This window comes from Zootoca vivipara, chromosome 10 (genome assembly GCF_963506605.1).
Source record: "Zootoca vivipara chromosome 10, rZooViv1.1, whole genome shotgun sequence".
NCBI classification, from domain to species: domain Eukaryota; kingdom Metazoa; phylum Chordata; class Lepidosauria; order Squamata; family Lacertidae; genus Zootoca; species Zootoca vivipara.
Window position 1 is genome coordinate 35,155,002 of NC_083285.1, and position 19,406 is coordinate 35,174,407.

A 19,406-nucleotide genomic window follows, 5' to 3' on the forward strand; every position below is an offset into this window, starting at 1 on the left:
AGGGCAGCGCATTCCCGTGGGGCACGGGGGCGCACTCCTGATCCCACTTCCTTCCTCTCCCCTTCCTGCTCACCTGTCTCCTTCCTGTCCGCTTCCCTGCCTGCCTGCCTCCTCCAGCTGGGAGCACGGGGGAACAGTGCACCGCCCGCCCCCCATGACTCCTGTGCCTACTGGCCTACTGGAGGAGGCAGGCAGGCAGGGGAGAGGACAGGAAGGAGGCAGGTGAGCGGGAAGGGGAGAGGAAGGAACTGGCAAAGTGGCGCAGCAGCTCTCCCCTTCCCCCAACGGTTCGCAGTAGGCGTGGGAGTCCGAGTTGCGGGTGGGTGGAGCACTGAATGTCACCCCTGCTCAGGAATGACACCTGGAGCGGTGCCCCCCCTGCACCCACCTTCCTCCGCCAGTGGGGAGGACACCCGCCCACAGCAGCCAGCACAATGGCCCTGAGCAGAGCTTACCAGAAGTTTGAGGGGGCTGATGCAGCTGGGGATCTATTGAACCCAGGCTCGCCTCACTGCCATCAGGGCTGATCACTGAACCAGCTCTAGGCTGCTGTCCTTCTGCCTTGGCTGCTGTGTTCAGAAGGGTTGCGGATTTGGCACTGCCCCTCTGGAAAGTGTGACTGGATTGCAGCATCACTGTGGTTACAGGAAACCATGTTCCTCACTCGACACAGCATGACTTGTGATGCTCCATGTAACATCTAAAAAGACGTTGCCCAGATGTTGTGCTGCCTTCTTCCTCTGGAATGAATTCACGGGCTGCGATGTGCGCTATGGAGTAAATCTGTTTTGGGTTGGGTTGTGGGTTTTTTTGCGAGCCATGGAGTGAATCTGTTGAAGATGAAGTCTGATCTCCTGGTGACTAAGCACATCATCTTGGCATTCTTTGACCATCTAGAGGTTCATGCAATTTTCACCTCTGAAGCAATTTGCTCCAAGCAAGGGAGCAGGGCAGCCCAGCTTTGTGCAGTGCTGCAAGGCGTGGTATAGAAACATCCAGTGTTCTGCACCCACTGAAGATTTCACCAGTCAGAAACAATGCCCACCAGTAATGTTTTTTTCTTTCTCCTTACCAGGTGCAATGGCCATCCCCTCTGTTTGCTGTGAGGCACTGCCAAATACCAGGTCTCTCCCTCCTCTGCTAGTGATTGGTGGTAGTAGCTAGTAGCTCATTCGCACTCCTACATGTGCTGCAGTTGAGTGCACAACTGCTTATCACAGGCATCCCCAAACTGCGGCCCTCCAGATGTTTTGGCATACAACTCCCATGTTCCCTAGCTAAGAGGACCAGTGGTCAGGGATAATGGGAATTGTAGCCCAAAACATCTGGAGGGCCAAAGTTTGGGGATGCCTGGCTTATCACAACATACATATCTTCACAAGAGCCACTCCCATTTTCAAATTTCAGAGGGAGAATGCTGTAAGAAACAGCATCACTAGAGGTGGCAAATGTTAAAACCCCATCATCTTGCTTATATTCATGCACTAAGATAAAGCTTAAGCCTTTGCTAATTGGGTTTATCAAGTTTGGGCAAGTATCTAAGAAATTGAGTTCCACAGGTGTAGGACTGTCGAATTTGCTCCCTACAGGCTTCTTTTTTCCTCCAACATGGGCACACATAAGAAACTAATTCAATGCCAGCTGAACAGCTGGCCATCTGGCACAGTCCCTATGGCGAGCATTATAGTAATCTAGCCACAAGCACAATGGCTCCAGGGTCAAAATCTGAAGGCTGCTAGTTGTTTCACTAGAATATAGCCCCTCTAAGTCACAAGGTCTCATTTGTCACCAAAGTTTCATGATTGTCTGGATTCAACTACAACTGAATCACATGCACCCAGTCCTTAAAGGCATCGATTCCAAATGTCTGGCAAAGTGCAGTACAAACAAGAAATACATACATTGACTGTTGCAAAAGGTTTGACTAATAGCAAATGTGCTGATATTAGGAAACAGCTTTGGGACCATTGGGAAGAGGATTTCCTTAAAGATCTAGAGACCTTTCAAAGCTCATTAAGAATATAACAGTAATAATACCATGAATTCCACAGACGATGGAAGGAATCAATTAGGGATGTGATGTTGTGTTAGCACCCTGTGCAATTAAACATTATCAGTGTATATAATATTGCTGCTGGTGGAAAAGGGATGCCATATTTAAAAGACTTCTGCTATTCCCCAGGAAGCCTCTCCTTATGGAGTGAATGAAAGTAAAGCACCCATTAAACCTCAGTGCATAAAATTCATTGTTTAGAACAATAAAGCATATGTATATAATTTCAGATTCAACCAATATAAAAATGGACAGGGGTATACATCTATTTTTAAGAGGACACATAAGATACACATTACATTTTATAAACTTGGTCAATTAACCTTCAGTCAGATTACAAATACACATCAAAATATACATAATCTCAATCCATAACCGAGCCAGCAAAGGAATATATCTGTCCGATAAGAAGGAGCCTGAAGTTTCTGAGTTCCTAGGATTTAAATATATTTAATAATCTTTTTTTACATGGCTTCTTTTAAAAATACAGGTGAATGAAATTACTAGTGATACAGGGGAAACTATTATGTAATTCTCAAACTCTTTTTCCAAATAGCTGAAATAATACAAACGTAGCATTTTGATTTAACAATCAAATAGTGTGTAGTCTGGAGAGTCTAGCCACATTCAAAAGAGAAAGGAACATAGCATGGCACATATGTATTAAATATGGATCTAGAATGAGTTTGCAGTGAAATAAGTACCATTAAGTTATTCAAGTAAAATCTCTTGTAACATAGCATATTGAAATTTACCCTATGTAGCTAGCTGCTTTCTGTTTCCACAGAAGCTATCCATGAATTCAATATATGCACTTTCACAAGCTTGATAAGGGATAAAATGATGTTGGCTTAATTGATCTATTAATTTTCTTTAAAAACAGCTCTCTTTTTTTTCTTTTGGAGGAATATACAGTCATACCTTGGATCCTGAATGCCCTGGAACTCAGACGTTTTGGCTCCTGAACTCCACAAACCCGGAAGTGATTGTTCTGGTTTGCAAACATTCATTAGGAACCCGAATGTCCAATGGGGAATTCCACAGCTTCTGATTGGCTGCAGGAGATTCCTGCAGTCAAACAGAAGCTGTGATTTGATTTTCGAACATTTTGGAAGTCAAAAGGACTTCCAGAACAGACTCCGTTCAACTTCCAAGGCATGACTGTATTGGCCCCTTGCTGCAAAACCTCCCCTCTCCCCCCCAAAAAGAGCATTACATACACTACACAACGAGAAAATCTTTGATCTGGAGATAAGTCACTGGGGGAAAAACATGGGCAGTGTCACTGATTTGCACACTGTTGCACAGGAAGAAGGTCTTTGCTCAGCACAGACTTTGCACAACACATCTCGAGACATTGTGCAACAGAAGCACACCACTGGATTTTCCCATGGAAGGATCTTGTGCTGTTGTTAGGAATAGCCCTTCTGTTTGTGGAAGGACATCACTTGATCCAACCCAAAGGTTGTTTAAAAAGGTTTTTTCCCCCTGAATGATAATGGTGGATCCTACCCTTACACTCAGTGATCAACAATCCAAAAGACCTCATACGCACAAAAGAAAAACCCCTTGGGGTTCCGCCCACACAAAAACTGGTACTGATTCATATCCTCAGCCTACTGCTAACTATGCCTTGAGAAGACAGAGGAAATTCACCCATCCAGATTCTGAATATAACTGAATTATTAAATGGTATTGGGGTGATTAATCTGCATTAAGTGTTCTTCAGTATGTGCTAAGCCAGCTTCCCACCTCTCTTTATTTCTTTTAAAGAGTGTTTGCCCCTTCTTCATGCTGTTGTGAATGATCCCTTCACGAAACACTTGGGAGCACACATTGTGATTGGCACTGTCGAATCTAAAACAGAGCTCTGTGACTCATGAAAGCTAGACAGTCATGCCCTACTTCCCATGAAAAACAGTTAACCCATTACTAAAAGAAAATAAAAATCAGATAATGTGGCTGCTCTGAACTATTTGCCTTGTTGCCCAGAGTCCTGGCTGCGACCGGGCTGGATCCCAATTCTGGCACAAAGACACCAATTTTACCTTTCTGGTGGAGTCATGCCCTTAAACTCAATAGTAGCCACTTTGACAATTCCAGAATTCAAAATCTGGCCACGAATCATTTTAATATCACAATAAAAGGGAAATGAGCTATGTCCACAACCAAATTTAGGTACCAAATAAACAAACTGGATTGGATCCAAAGACTGGTCTTCCTCAGATGGAGATATCCACCCCATTACCGTTTTCAAGATTAGGTTGCCAAATAGTAATCCTAAGTAGTGAAGTAGTCTCCAGACATTTCATCTTTTTGACATTCAACTGAGATGGCCCAAACCACTCAGTCAAACGTCTTAAGCATAAAATGCTAAGGAAATGCTACTCACTGTCAAAATGATTATTCAGCTTTAGTTTTGATGGGATGGTATTCCACTTTGTGCTAATGGAGGTTATTTACATTCAAAGCGAGAACAATGATTGTTATGCAAGCATGGTAAAGCCAGTAGGATTATACTTGGAATTTTTAGTTGGCTCTGTAAATGCCTCTTGACCTTAAATTTGTCTCGTTCTGCTTTTTTTGGGAAGGGAAAGAGAATGTGGCATTGTTATAAACCCTGCAGTATAAATGAAACTTTGCACAATATGTACTGCAGTTTCCAACAAGTATGCAACCGTTACCTTTAAAGCCATTTTAATCAAGCAACAAATGGGTTCTTTGTTCCTTTCTGAAGGGGGAAAAAAGTTTAAAAAGCAGGTTTCGGATATTGCATACACAACTGTGTTCCAGAACACTTACTGGAATGTGAAACGTTGTACATGTTTATGATGCGCATAGTGATTTACCGAGGCATGTTACTATTGACTGAGGCTCTAGTTTCTACCTTGTCAGGGCCTGCACTAGAGCTACATTCAAGCAGATCTTCCTATATCTTTAGGTTGCACAGAGATTTTCATGATTTCCCGACTCAAAAGATGGACAGCCACAATTGTAGGCTCTGATCTAGCTATGGGCTATAGTCACATATACCGGTAGAAGCTGGTGGTCCTGGGCATCATCAGGCCAGCTCAACAGATCAGCTCTGTCATTTGGATTGCAGCATGCACCCCAAATATGCCTCATAGAATTGTAGAGTTGGAAGGGACCCCCGAGGGTCTTCTAGTCCAATGCCCTGCAATACAGGAATCCTGCTCAAAGCCATCCATCCCTGGGTAGGCTCAAACCACCAACCTTCTGGTTAACAGCCAGACACACTGATCTCATCCTAATTACTTACAAATAGTTTTGGTGGCACGTATGCTGTCATTTAGCTTCATTACCAACCAAAAAAATAACAGGACAGAGATTTTAGGAATGCCAGATTTGTGTTATTTTTAAATCGGTCCTAAATACATTCTATAGCTTTTCATATATTATTTCTAAGAGTTTGTGACATATATGAAAAATAAATAAATATGTGAAAATCTTTTAAATAAAGTATCCCTTAAGCATAGGTAATTTAAACACTGTGTTGTAAATGAGCATTTTAACAATAGTTAAACTTTTAGTTTAACAATAGTTAAGATTATAGTTTAAGGTTATTATTGGATTAGTAGCCTGGAATGTAGAGCAACCCAGCTGTTTCACAGAATACAATATCCTATGAATATCTCTTCCGGAAATAATAATAACTTAAGTAAATTCTATATGGGCTCTGATTAACTTTTAGTGCCCTCCTTTAAATTTATGAATAGCAGGTTATTTTCAGTCTTGTATTTGCTGTCCACAGCTTTGTTACAAATAATATCAAGAGGCTGACAACTATTAAGAAAGTTTTCTCTTTTTTTATTTGAGCTGAACTAATATAATAATTGATGGAGAAGGCTAAGTGATGAAAAGTGTATTACTTTTAAAATTCATTTGCAAATATGAAATGGCATACAGTAAAAGCTAAACTAAACCTTGGTATTTTCGAGATGACATTGATTTTTTTTGCAAATGTCAAGAACAAAATTGCATGTTTATATGCATTTTAAATAGACTTCATGGCATTTTTTTTACTCCTGAAGCTGACTTCTTCTCTCTCTCCATTTTCTCACTGGAACATTAATAGGAGTCTCCCCGACATCAGGCAATCAATGTTCCATTCTATTCCAATTGCCCAATTTTCATGATCCGGTGTTTACTTCTCCTTGATGGATAATAACAGCTTTGCCAAAGTGTATGTTTATTTTCTGTGACATGGAATAAAATTTCACTTACAGCTCGACAGATATCCAATCTTATTTAATATGAACCCAGTTCCACCGATGAAAGAAAGCAAGCACATTAGTCCACTGCATAATCTTACTTGCAAGTCTTATGTACAGTGCTGAAGATTTATATTCTCATTAATATCTGCATTTTTCTCCCATTCAGAGTCTCCTTTTGTACACAAAATGCAAATGTCCTGATGACTTTTGGAGTTGGATCGCATAAATCCAGAATTATTTGTTCATGCATTTGCGAAATTCCACTGCAAATTTGAAGATGCAAAGAAACAAATCTGTCTGAATATAAAAATACAGTCCATTTCAGTGCAGACTCTTCTTTGATGTTTAATTCAACGTTGGTTTCACAGTAGCACACTCTTTGTCCACAGCTCTATATTCTCAATATGGAGTCACGGGCAACAACAACAGATGCAGACTCAGTCTGTCACTCCAGAAGGAATACAAATATGCTTAAAGCTGCTTCATTTATGAAGCAAACATGGAACTGTTAGCTGCCTAGTAGAGAAGAGAGGGGGGAAAGAAAAACGCAATAGCTTTTGGGAGATGTTTTCTTGACATTTGTTTAATTTCACAAATTAGCAAAAGGCACCTTCAAATCACAAAACCAAGCAAATTCCTCCTTGTGAAGCAGTTTCAGCATACATGCATTAGCAGAAAGGACTTGCCCTCTCAGGGAAGGAAGTGATAGCATCATGAGGTATCAGGGAAGAAGGGAGAGAGGAAGAGATAGGAAAGAGAGGAAAGAAATGTTGGGCAAAGTGTGAAAATTTAGGAAAGGAATAGATGCAAAAGAGGATTGGAGGATAGGACCGTGGGATGAGAATATGGGCAACAATGAAAGCATAGAAGAATATTATCCCATGTTGTGCTAACTGTAGGGGTGTTTGTTCATGTATTACATTCAACGTGTGTATGTGTGCCATGCACACATACGAGCTGAACTGTGCATTTGTTCAGATGCAATATTCAATGAGCAGTGCTTTTTTCCCCCTAAAAAAATGTTTAGGTTTTTTTTTCATTTTCCTACTCATATTGAAATACTGCCCCTCAATGAGGCCAAACTTAAGATTCACAAAATGTTTAGGGGTGTGCGTCCCCCTCTGTCCCCCCAGGAAAAAACACTGTCAGTGAGTATAGGGTCTGTGTAGCTCTGTACACTCTTTCACATCATAAACACATGTATGTGTGTAAAGACAGTTTGTACCTGTGCTCAGTGTAAAGTGGGAACAAACCATGTGTGAGTGTGTGTGTGTATGTATGTATGTATGTATGTATGTATGAGAGAGGGTGGAGAAGAGGGGAAATGTTATGGTGTTTGCCAGCAAAAACCTTGGCCACAAACTTCATTTTATGTACATTCTAAATCAGGCATCCCCAAACTATGGCCCTCCAGATGTTTTGGCCTACAACTCTCATTATCCTTAGCTAACAGGACCAGTGGCCAGGGATGCTGGGGATTGTAGTTCAAAACATCTGGAGGGCCAAAGCTTGGGGATGCTGGTTCTAAATCTTTAACTTAAGCTCAGTTCACATCTGAAACATATTGGCCAATTTAGCTTAGTCTTGTCAAAACAGTCAGCCCCTGGATGCAACTGACAATCAAGTTATACCATTCAAGGAGGTGAGATTGTCTTCAGGAAAGCAGCAGTGAAGGGAGGTTTAAGCCTCCCCAGCTATGATATTGGTGGATATCATCCCCTCCCTGCCCTGGATTAGGTGCAAATTATAAAGGTGCTATGGGTTGAGGGCTGGTCCCCCCCCTTCATATATGACTGCAATACAAAATGAATGCTATGATGGAAACTAGAAACTCAGTGAAGGCCCTAATCAACCCACTATATCAGGCATCCCCAAACTGTGGCCCTCCAGATGTTTTGGCCTACAACTCCCATGATCCCTAGCTAACAGGACCAGTGGTCGGGGAAGATGGGAACTGTAGTTCAAAACATCTGAAGGGTTGAAGTTTGGGGATGCCTGCACTATATGGATAGGCCATAGAATGCCATATTTCAAAGTGGTCATTTGTAGCACAGCAACAACTTTGCAGGTAAATATTCTTTAATACTTTGGAATGCTAATACAGAGTTTCCCGGGAACACATGAAATTGCTGTATACTGAGTCAGGACCACTGGTCCAGCGAGCTCAGTATTGTCAACACTGACTGGTGGTGACTATCCAATATCTCTGGCAGGGAATATTCCCAATCCTATATGTAGATGCTGGATATTGAACTTGCAACCGTCTGCATGCAAAGCAGATGGGAGTTCCTGGGAGTGTCAGTACTAGATGAAGTTCTAGCCCCAGAAGGGCACAAGTTGTGTTTTTAGATACTAGAGCTCAGAGGTCTCATTGAATAACCTACCACAGGCATCCCCAAACTCGGCCCTCCAGCTGTTTTGGGACTACAATTCCCATCATCCCTGACCACTGGTCCTGTTATCTAGGGATGAAGGGAGTTGTAGTCCCAAAATAGGTGGAGGGCCGAGTTTGGGGATGCCTGGCCTACCATCTCTTGAATACCTCTCTAAAGGGAAGTCAAAGGCTGTGACTCTACTGTTACTGAAGCAGTACTTTTTAAATTAACAGCCTGTTAGCTTCAAGTTTTATAAAATAATCCTTAGGGAATAGTAACTACACATTTCAACACATTTCATTAGAAAAAGTTGGTGGGCAATTCAAAATTGTCTTTTCCAGAACTTACCAAGACATGAAACAGTAACAGTGTATATATATAAAAAAGCAACAGCTACACCTGTAGAAGTATTTTCTCTTTTTGCTGCAGCATACTGGAAGATAAACAAAAACCAAAAGTGCATTTTTTATCATATGGGCAGCAGAGAGGATCAATTTTAACACAACTTTAAAGATCCCTGCTCAAGATTAAAGAGCATCCATTTGTAGAGAAAGGTCATAGGTGGGTTTCAGACTTATTGTAAAGCATAATTGCATGAAAATTATGATTTTCTATTCTTAAGACTCCTCTGAGTTTCCTGTGCGTAAGACCCAGTTATTCAATGGGCCTTATTTCTGAGTAGGCATGCAAAGAACTGTGTTGGAAGCTGGTGAAAGAACTGCAGGAAACCTGAAGTCCGCATGGTTTGAAGAAAGCTTTCTTCTGATCTTTCAGCCATTTGTTTTACATTCTGACAGCACAATCCTTTTGCATATCTACTCAGAAAATAAGTCGCCCTATGTTACACCCGAGCAAGTTAGCTTTGGAATGGAGGCTTAATGGAAGTACAGTATATGAGACATGTCCCAAAGTTTTCCCTCAGATATATTTCATGTTCAGGCTTCACCTTCTTCCCATCCCTGAAACAGCGCTGCACAGAATCAAATCCCCTTGATTACCAGCTGCTAAATAGGAGGACCCATCCTACATAGTGCCAGTCACGTCTCCTCTGAGTGGCTTCCCTCACATGCACAAAACCGCCTGCAAAGGGGTAGTTTCCCATGGGATCAGATTATTTAGCTTACCAGCAGGAGGATTTAATCCTAGGTGGTGCTATTTGCAAAGGAACAGCACACCTCAGGATTGAACCAACATGCTCTAGTCAGGAGCTCCACCTACCCCCACCAGCTCCTGTTTGTTAAAATACGGTTTAAAAAATCCTTATGCCCCTTCCACTCCATCCCCCAGAGCAGCGCAAAACAGATTGGTCTGATCCAGGGGCCATGCAATTTTTTAAAAAAATACCTTATTTCGTTATCCTCTTGGCAGATGTTTGATTCTGTATTCTGGTCACTTTCTGAAAAGTGTTTGCGGGTTGTTTTCTATGGAAAAAACAGTGGTATATAAGTATTTTTATGTGTCAGCAAATGCGTAAAGTAAGCCAGAGTTCTGCTTGGCATATCTCACCTTCCAGCACAGAGCTCCCAAAATAAAGCCAATTAGAAGAGTCACCAGCCCTGTTAGTGCTATGCTGATTCCATGCATGCTGGCGCTGTTGAGGAAACCCAACTCTGTGTCTGTAATTGAAAACATTTCCAGTTAGCTTAAAGGCGGATTTCTTTCTTTTTAATCTCTGGGGTAACATTGTTCACGAAAGGTAGTTAGGTATCACCTCTGCAGACCATACATTGCAAGTTATACTTTGAGAGAGATTTGTTTGTCATTAGGAAGCATTTGGCTCCCTGAAATTCACAGCTTTATTTGCACTCCCTCCGGAAAGGCAAACATTCTGGCAACTGTATAATCACAATTTTACCATCTGCGGAGCAACATTTACCAAGCTATTTTCTTCCTCTCTCTTTGCAGCAAAAGATCTCCTCTCCCCATTCACCTCCCAAGGCCGCTTAGCAGAATAGAACAGACTTTTCAGCAGGAAGATACTAGGAGTAAATTTCATATATGGGCTCACAAGGGACTGAGCAGTAGAAACTTAAATACTCTACCACCCCGGAAGTATTTCCCTCCCCCCACTTCTCTGGAGTAATAATAGCAGTGCTTGGAAATGAGCAATGCTGTTGACCACTGAACGATGCTGACCACATATTTCCAATTTGCAGGTTATGCTTTTATTTAGCAGCCTGGAAGTAGCTTTGATATATGCGGCAGAGCAGAGGGGTGGGGGAGGACACAAAATGTATAAAATAATAATAATAACTAAACCAATGAAAAATGAATATCGGTCCCTATTATTTGAAAGCAGCCTTTGCTTGTTAAAAAAAATCCTTTCATACCAAATGGAAACAATTCATTTTTTTAAAAAAATAATACTGCAACTTTGAGTAAATATATTTGATTGCGCAACCTACAAGGCATGTTTATATGTGTTTCTCACACACGTTTGAGTTGTTTTACAGTTCAGAAGGATGCTAGTGGCATATTTGTGTGGTTCTTCTTCTTTGGCGATCACTCGTAGCCAAGTAAGATTGTCTTCTATAAACACAGTTTTAACAATGTGTCTGTAAGTGACTGTGGAGGCCAATTCTGGATCCACATGTCCTTCCACAGTGGGGACATTGGTTTCTGGGCGGGAGTTGATCATGGTATGGATTTGCCAAGCGCGCCTTCCTCTTAGCACGTTTCTCCCTTGCATCCTGAGTTTATGTGTCTTCAAAGCCCATGACACCTTTGGTAAAGGCTGTTCTCCAACTGGAGTGCTTGCAGGCAAGTGTTTCCCAGTTGTTAGAGTTTGTACTACATTTTTTAGATTTGCCTTGAGACAGTCTTTAAACCTCTTTTGTTGACCACCAACATTACGCTTTCCATTTTAAAGTTCGGAATAGAGTAGTTGCTTTGGAAGACGATAATCAGGCATCCGCACAACATGACCAGTCCAATGAAGTTGATGTTGAATAATCATTGCTTCGACACTGGTGATCTTTGCTTCTTCCAGTACATTGATATTAGTTCACCTGTCTTCACAAGTGATGTGTAAAAAATTTCAGAAACACATAACCAGGCAGGCTGATACCGTAAGTGATTGATATCATTTGGTGCAGAATACTTAAGTCTGTGGTTTTATCCTTCTGACCTATATCAAGATTGCTTCCAAGCCTCCATTTTGTGATCATGACAGCCACAATATGGCACGTTCCCACAATCTTGACTGGACTGCAAATCCACTGGCTGTCTTTTGAACTACAGGGGAGGAGACATGAGAGCTACCTACTGTTTAAACCAGGGGTGGGGAACCTGATGCCCTGCAGACTTCACTTCCCATAATCCCTGGCAACTGGCTATTCTAGATGGAGCTGATGGGAGTTGGAGTCCAACAACATATGAAAGTTCCCTATTGGGGCAATCATAGTCTTGGATGGAGGGGAGGTTGTAGTCTCTTTGCCTGCCCCTCCAAATGCTGGGGTTGGTTGCCTGTGGGGGTCACCCTATTTGATGTAAGTATTAGAAATCCCTGCACAGATTGACCGATAGCATCACTTTCAGCAGGCAGGATGGAATAATTTGATTGCCCCATGCCCAAGCCAAACCTCTTTTGTCTGTATTCAATAAAGTTGTGGCCTGTTTTGATCCAAACCAGTCTCAGTTGCCTTTTACTTCCTTGTTGGGTGGGGGACTGGGGGTCACGATGCCTGGCCTGCAACATCTAGAGGTTCCCCATCCTTGCTCTAAATCAGGGTTTCCCAAACTTGGGTATCCAGCTGTTTTTGGACTACAGTTCCCATCATCCCTGACCACTGGTCCGGCTAGTTAAGGATGATGGGAGTTGTAGTCCAAAAAAATATCTGGAGACCCAAAATATCTGATTTCCTAAAATATTTGGCAAACGCTGATCTAAACCAAGCCTGTCTATTCCTGTCACACGGCAGGTGAAAAAAAACTATTGTTGCATGTTTTAGTTCCGATCGTTTTTCCTGCAGACAAGCAGCTAAAAACTCAACTCTCAACAAAATCAAATTACGCACATTAGGGGATGGGATAAGCAGCAGCTAAGAAGTGCTGGTGTGATGTGCTGCCAGATATACTCACCATTCTGATTCCTTCCTGTAGACTTTCTATTCATTAGGAACCACTTCTTCTGCCGATGAGATTTTATTTCCCCACTTCAATTCTACCACAAAAATCCTGCCCACACCAGTTCAAACCACATCTCAAACCTCAGTGCAAACAGGGACTGACAATTTACAGTTCATAAAGCTGTCTTGGATTCTAAACCTTGTTTCTAATCAAATCTCTAGCCAACATTGTTTGAACTTTGCTTAGACCCCGCAGGTGTGCCAACTCTAAAAGGAAATTTTAGTCAAGCAGAACAGATACTTCATGCTTGCATAATGGGAAGGTGGTTTTTTTACACCATGCACGCTAACCATAGTAGATAAAAGGTAAAGCTCTTAAACAAAAAAACTTAGTAGGAACTTAGGGAGCTGCCCTTTTCAGACTCGTGTCCCTGCCTGGGGCATCTGGGTCAATGTTGTTTGTGCTGACTGACAGTGGTTTTCCAGATGACTTGGAAAAAAGGAAGGATATTCCCCATCCATTTGCCCTGTGGCTCCAATCAGGCTGGGCCAACCTGCTTCAGCCTGGATCTGGTCCCAAATTAGTTCAGTGATGGGACTAATGTTTAATTGGATTTTTTAAAAAACAAAACAAAAGCAAAAGCAAAAAGCAAAACCTTAATTAAGCATCCAGCCAGGATGGGGGCAATGAGAGGAGATTTTGCATCTATCAAAGTAGGTGCAATCTGTCAAACTACCAGAGTAATAGACTTTCCCCTCCTTGCTCTGCCAAGTGATTTAAGTGCTTTCAAGCTTGTCTGTTGCAGATTTGCAATGGACAAGCTGCCCTTCGAGATGCTGATAGACTCAAACTCTAATCAGCTTCAGCCAGAATGACCATTGGCCAGGGATGATGGATAGTGCAACTACACTGGGGTAGGAAGTGGCAGCCCTCACATAGAGGGAGTCAGAGGATGAAGAAGATTCTTTTCTTTTCTTTGATGGGGTTGAAAGGTAAAGAATTATATACCGGTAGCTGCTGGCTTCAGACCTTTTGTTCAGGGTGTTTTGCAAGGTGAACCTCTGCAGTCAGCAGCAGGCAACAATGGAACAAGCAATGGAGCTTACTCCCAGGAAAGCATGAAGAAGATGTATGGTCCTGTTATTCTATCTGCAGCTGCCTTATGCATATAATGGATCAACATTCCTGCATTTTTGGATTCTATTTGGAGGCACGGACACTCCATAGGGCGTGATCAATGATCCCGTATTACTTTATTTTATGTTTTCTTACAAAGAAATTTATTTGTCATTTTGCTGCCCATTTATCTACGTACATTTGGAGCCCTCTGCAATTGACTTGGGCTTCCACTCTCCTGAATATGTTGGTATCATCTGCAAATCTGGCTTCCTCACTGCTTATCCCGGAATCTGGATAATTTGTGAATCAATTAAATAGCAATAGTCCCAATACAAATACTTGGGAAACCTCACTGCTTAGTCTTCTGCACTGTGAACATTGTTTGCTTGCTCTTACTCTCTGTTTCCACTTGCACAACCAGTTACCAATCCACAAGAGGATGTGTCCTCTTATTCAATGCTGTGTTTACTCTGGTGAAAGCGTTTGGTCAAAAGCTGGATTCGTCCCATCTACATTCTTGATGATACTCTCAATGTACCCTAAAAGACTAATGAGGCATGCTTTCCCTTTGCAGAAGCCATAGGGATGCTACCTTAGAAAGATTTGTTATTCTATATAACTGAAGGGTTAAAAATGCTTTCCCTGCTCTTACCAGGAACAGAAGTCAATGGACGTTTTGCTTCTTTGATCTCCCTTGAATTCTTTAAAACAAAAACAAAAACCTAGCATTGTATTGCTTACCATCCAGTCCTTGGAAATCTAATTGATTAGTGGCAAGTTGCATTTTGTTTTTGAGTTTATTAAGCAATCTCTGGTGTAAGCCATCTAGATTCCATGAATTTTTCATTTTAAATCTGTCAATAAGCACACACCCACACCCAAATGTAGTTCAGTTCTGAGTCTGTCCAACAGTTTTTTAAGTGTAGGTAGTTGCAATGAATTTGTTTGGCTTCTCTTGTAGTAATCCTTTCACATCTTTGCTTCCTGGCTTTCTGGCAGCCTGAGTGCTAGCTTCTTGCTTGTGATTTTCCCTTAAAAAAATACACCTCCATCAAGCATATCACCCCATTTTAATGGTTGCGCTGATCTGGTTGTTGCTGTTGATTTCCTTCCCCCAAACACTGCTGCTGAAGCTGTAAACTGAAGTAGAAGACTAGTTCTGAAAAGAGAGGTAGGAGAAAGAGGGACTGCTGACCTCTTCTCCTCCCTTAGAAAGGCACAAAGGGAGACAGTTAAGAAGTCCCTCCTCTACCCTCTCCATGGCAGTCTTCTGCTTCAGCCTCCACTGCTGCATTTTGAGGGAAAAAAAACCACATACACACAAACAACCACATTAGGGTAGGGCACAAAATTGCACACATGTATAGCTTGGGTTTTAGTCAGCAAAAGAGCGGTGGCTCTTAATATTTCTATTGTAACAACACCGTCAAGCTTCAAGAATGCAGCAACTCCCATCTGGTGCCAGGCAAGGTGAATAGAGTTGGAAAACTGACACAATGAACCACGTACTAATCCTGCTGCCAGCTTCGTCACCCATGGATTTGCTCCAGATTAATTAAGACAAGATTTTAATCTATGCTTTTCACACCTGCACATTTGCTCATACAGTATAATTAAAAATAATTGGGCAGAGGAACAAATATGCCTTGCCAATCCAGTCTGCTTAAAATTGCAAATGTATTCATTCTTAGGGAACTTACTGACTGGTATTGCTTTTAAATGTTTGATTAATTGGGGACATCAGAGTCTGAAGATATGGAGCCACGGAGTTCAAAAGGGTGGTTTCTGAAAGGATACATGCCAAGCTTCTGCCAAGTGGCAGAGGGATGGTGCTTTGCTTCAGCAGAGAGTCAAGCTCTCCGTGAAATGCAGTCACAAATACAGCAGCCATTCGGAGAATAATGCAAATAAATGCAAAATGAAGAATGTGAAACTGGGTAGCTCCAGTTTAAAAACAGATCCAAAAACAGCTTCTCTGCCTTTCTCTCAGTACAAAAACCTTGCTAGAGAAGGCACCACAACACATCACCTCACTACCTGGGGCACCTGTGAGAAATGATTATTAGCCACTGTATGGGATAATCATTGCACTGGAAGAATTATTGTAATCTCGAGGATTACATTATCTTGAGGAGATAATGATCTGACATGGTCCACCCTTCCATCTCTGATCTCTCCCTAACTCTCCTATCTGTATTTTATTACTTTCCCTTGTGAAAAGGCCTTGGATGTGTTGATGTCACTGGTCAACAAAGCCTTTGATGTACAGCCTGGCGTTTTTGTCTTTTGCTGTAGAGTAGCTCCGGTTGAGCCTAATACAGGGGTCAGCAAACTTTTTTAGCAGGGGGCCAGTCCACTGTCCCTCAGACCTTGGGGGGGGACTATATTTTGAAAAAGATGAAGAACCAATTCCTATGCCCCACAAATAACCCAGAGATGCATTTTTAAATAAAAGGACACATTCTACTCATGTCAAAACAAAACAAAAAAATTCCCGGACCATCCGCGGGCCAGATTTAGAAGGCTATTGGGCCAGATCTGGCCCCCGGGCTTTAGTTTGCCTACCCATGTCCTTATAGGATGCATATACCCATGTCCTTATATAAACTATCTGGCTATGGAGCATGCCTAGCAAAAAGCTCAGCACAGTCTGTCGGCCATAGAGCTGTGCACCAAGATTATCTGGGGCTACCCTTGGCTACCTTGCCATTACTTCTGGGCTTCTCAGTGGCAGATTGAGGTGCTGCTTGGTAATGTATATTTTACTTGCTGTGTGGAATAAAATCTGTAATCTTCTTACCCAATTCTGATTGTATTGCTTCTGAATCTAATCATTAAAAGAACCCTCTTGCATTTAGCAAAACAGCCACAATACCCCCACAGATGGAGACAGCAGTGCTTCTGAATACGAAGTTGCTGGAATCCACAGGTGAGGAGAGTGCTCTTTTGCTCCAATCCTGCTTGCTGGTTTCCCGCGGTCATCTGGTTGCCATGGGATGCTAGACTAGATGGGCCATTGACCTGATCCGTCACGACAAGTTGTGGTGAGGAGTAAGCAGCCACCCGCAGTTCCTATTTAGCTGATTGCAGCCTCTGGGAGCTTGTGGCCAAGACTTGTAAACAGGGGTGTTTGTGAAGGTGTTTTAAGGGAAAGGCCCAGAGTGCATAGGACCAAGAGACATGGATGACCTGCAGCATCTGTGCTATCTGTGCATCTTCCTGCCTGAGAATGTGAACTACTCCACCTGCAACAAGTGCAATCTGGTTGCCTTACTGAAAGAGAAAGTACAGAAATTTGAGGCCCACCTATATCCACACTTCAAGCTACTGGGCAAGGTGATGAATTTCTCGATAGAGCAGAGTGGACAGTCCTAGAACAGCGATGCAGGTGGGGTGCCACCCCCCCAGGGAGGAGGAAAGTTGCCCATTGCAGGAGACAAACCCCTGGAGTTATATCTCTGCCCCCCCCTACACACACATGGATAACCTGTAAATGCCCTCACACACCTGCCTTTTTTCTGCACATTTTAACAAGGCAAACCCCTGACTTGGATTCAGCTTGGCTTACCATCACAGCCAGATGGTTAAGCAGAATAGTAGCTTGCCCTTCTTTGGTTGTCCACTGTGCAACTATCGTTCTGGCTCTTGAGACACAACTTCACATGGCAACATCCAGAATTATGAGCCATCGTGATATTAGATGTTAATGTGTATTTCCAGCCCCTAACAAGGTTCCCAGAAGCCTGAAACAGGACCTTGTGTACGGTATTTATCATATACTCCCGAAACCTTCCAGCAATGTAATATAGTGCTAAGAGAGAGGTAGCTCACAACCATAACATACATTTAAAGCTCAAGGCTTCCTCCAAAGAGTCCCAGGAACTGTAGTTTATTTAGGGTGTTGGGAACCATAGCTCTGTGAGGGGTAAACTACAAGTCCCAGAATTCTTAGGGGAAAGCCATGCGCTTTAAATGTATGATATGAACATAGCCAAGGTCTCTTGAACTTGACTGGGAAGCAGATTCCACAGTTGTGGTGTTAATAATACCAGCCAATAATTTGCAATATGGACCCCATCCTTCAACTCCTAATTAGCGCCATTATATACCATAACTTGTACCAGCTGTGGGGAACCTTTGTCCCTCCAGATGCTTTTGAAGTAGTACAACTTTCAGCCCCATCAAGCATTGCCAAAGGTCAGGGTTGATGGGAGTTGTAGTTCGGCAGTATCTGGATGGACAAACATTCCCCACACTTGCCTTATAGCAACATTTTTTTTTAAAAAAACCCATGTGTTCTTTCTCACTATGTTGCTGCCTCTACCTTAGAAGTAATGTCAATTCTAAGTGTTATTACTACTTACTAACACTTATAACTGCACAATGTGCTTGCAATAAACTGTATTCCTTTGCAAGCATAAATGCTGATTTATTTATTTAGTTGATATTCTACCTGTCCTCCGAGGAACTCATACTTCTCTTCCTCACAATAACCTCTGTTAGCCTGAGAGCAAGTCCACCCAGTGAGTTTCATGGGTCAGTGTGCATTTGAACCCCTGTCTCCCAAGTCCTAAGTCCTAAGTCCAGCACTCTAACCACTATGCCACATAAGATACTGACAACACACACCCATTCCCTGCACAATACAGTTGTTTCCCCCTGAATGAATCAAATGCAAATGGGTGCAATAGTTTATACTTACGCTCGCTGCTATCGCCACTGCTGTCATTCTTAAGAGAGCTGGCAGCAACAGGATGTAACAAAATTGGCTCTGTGACACTGTTGCGGGCATCTAAGAGAAACAGAGTGGATTGGTGGTCTATATTTTGGAAAACTGCAGATTATTTTGCCTGTATTATAGCATTTAACCAAGTCAATAGAACTGTTTGCAAACAATATTGACCAATAGGAACAATGCAAAAAAAAATGTGGGTAACAAGAATTGGTTAACTGAATAGTTAACAGTGACACACACACACACACACACCTGCTTTTAAAAAATATTCAGCTTTGCCCCAAGCTAAGCAGCTCATTGTCACTACTAGAAAGAACTATGTCCATATATAGTCAGCTGCAGCTATATATAACTATATGTGCCATATTATACAGAATTGGCACAGTGTTGCTAACAGTGCAGTCCTGAAGTTGGCATGCGGGTCAATCCACAGGTAGTTTAGCTGTCCAGCCAAAGCCCTACTGGGCTCATTCCTGCAGGGCGAAAGTGAGTTTGGCGGACACTCATAGGGTTCTCTGTCTATTTTGCAACTCCCAGTGAGAACCTAGATTGATGGGATGGAAAGAAAAGTCACAGGTGGTCTGGGATACCACCCAGTCCTCTACAACATGCCCATGAACTGTCCCTATGGACCTCGGAACTCGGAAAGCAGTTGGGCCAGGACATCAAATGTTTTCATGCTGGCAGACCAGGGAAATTTGATATTGGACCTCCTTCTCCAAAATCTGAGAAATCTCTTCAATGTCAGAGTGGGAGATTAGATATTTCCTCCAGCCCCTGAGATAGCTTCCCAGAGACCATAAATGATCAGACTTTGTGGC

At 42.3% G+C, this 19,406-nt stretch overlaps 1 protein-coding gene across 1 annotated transcript in view; it reads right to left on the reverse strand.

Moving 5' to 3' along the window:
• Positions 1 to 2,229: 2,229 nt before the first annotated feature.
• KITLG (KIT ligand) overlaps positions 2,230 to 19,406 on the reverse strand; it is an 89,426-nt gene continuing 72,249 nt past the window's right edge. The window contains exons 6-10 of the mRNA XM_035127402.2: positions 18,553 to 18,642; positions 10,170 to 10,279; positions 10,008 to 10,084; positions 9,012 to 9,096; positions 2,230 to 6,804 (exon numbers count right to left, since the gene is read on the reverse strand). Coding sequence (XP_034983293.2) covers positions 9,057 to 9,096; positions 10,008 to 10,084; positions 10,170 to 10,279; positions 18,553 to 18,642 — 317 coding nt within the window. The 3' untranslated portion in view covers positions 2,230 to 6,804; positions 9,012 to 9,056. The remainder of the gene's footprint in view (positions 6,805 to 9,011; positions 9,097 to 10,007; positions 10,085 to 10,169; positions 10,280 to 18,552; positions 18,643 to 19,406) is intronic.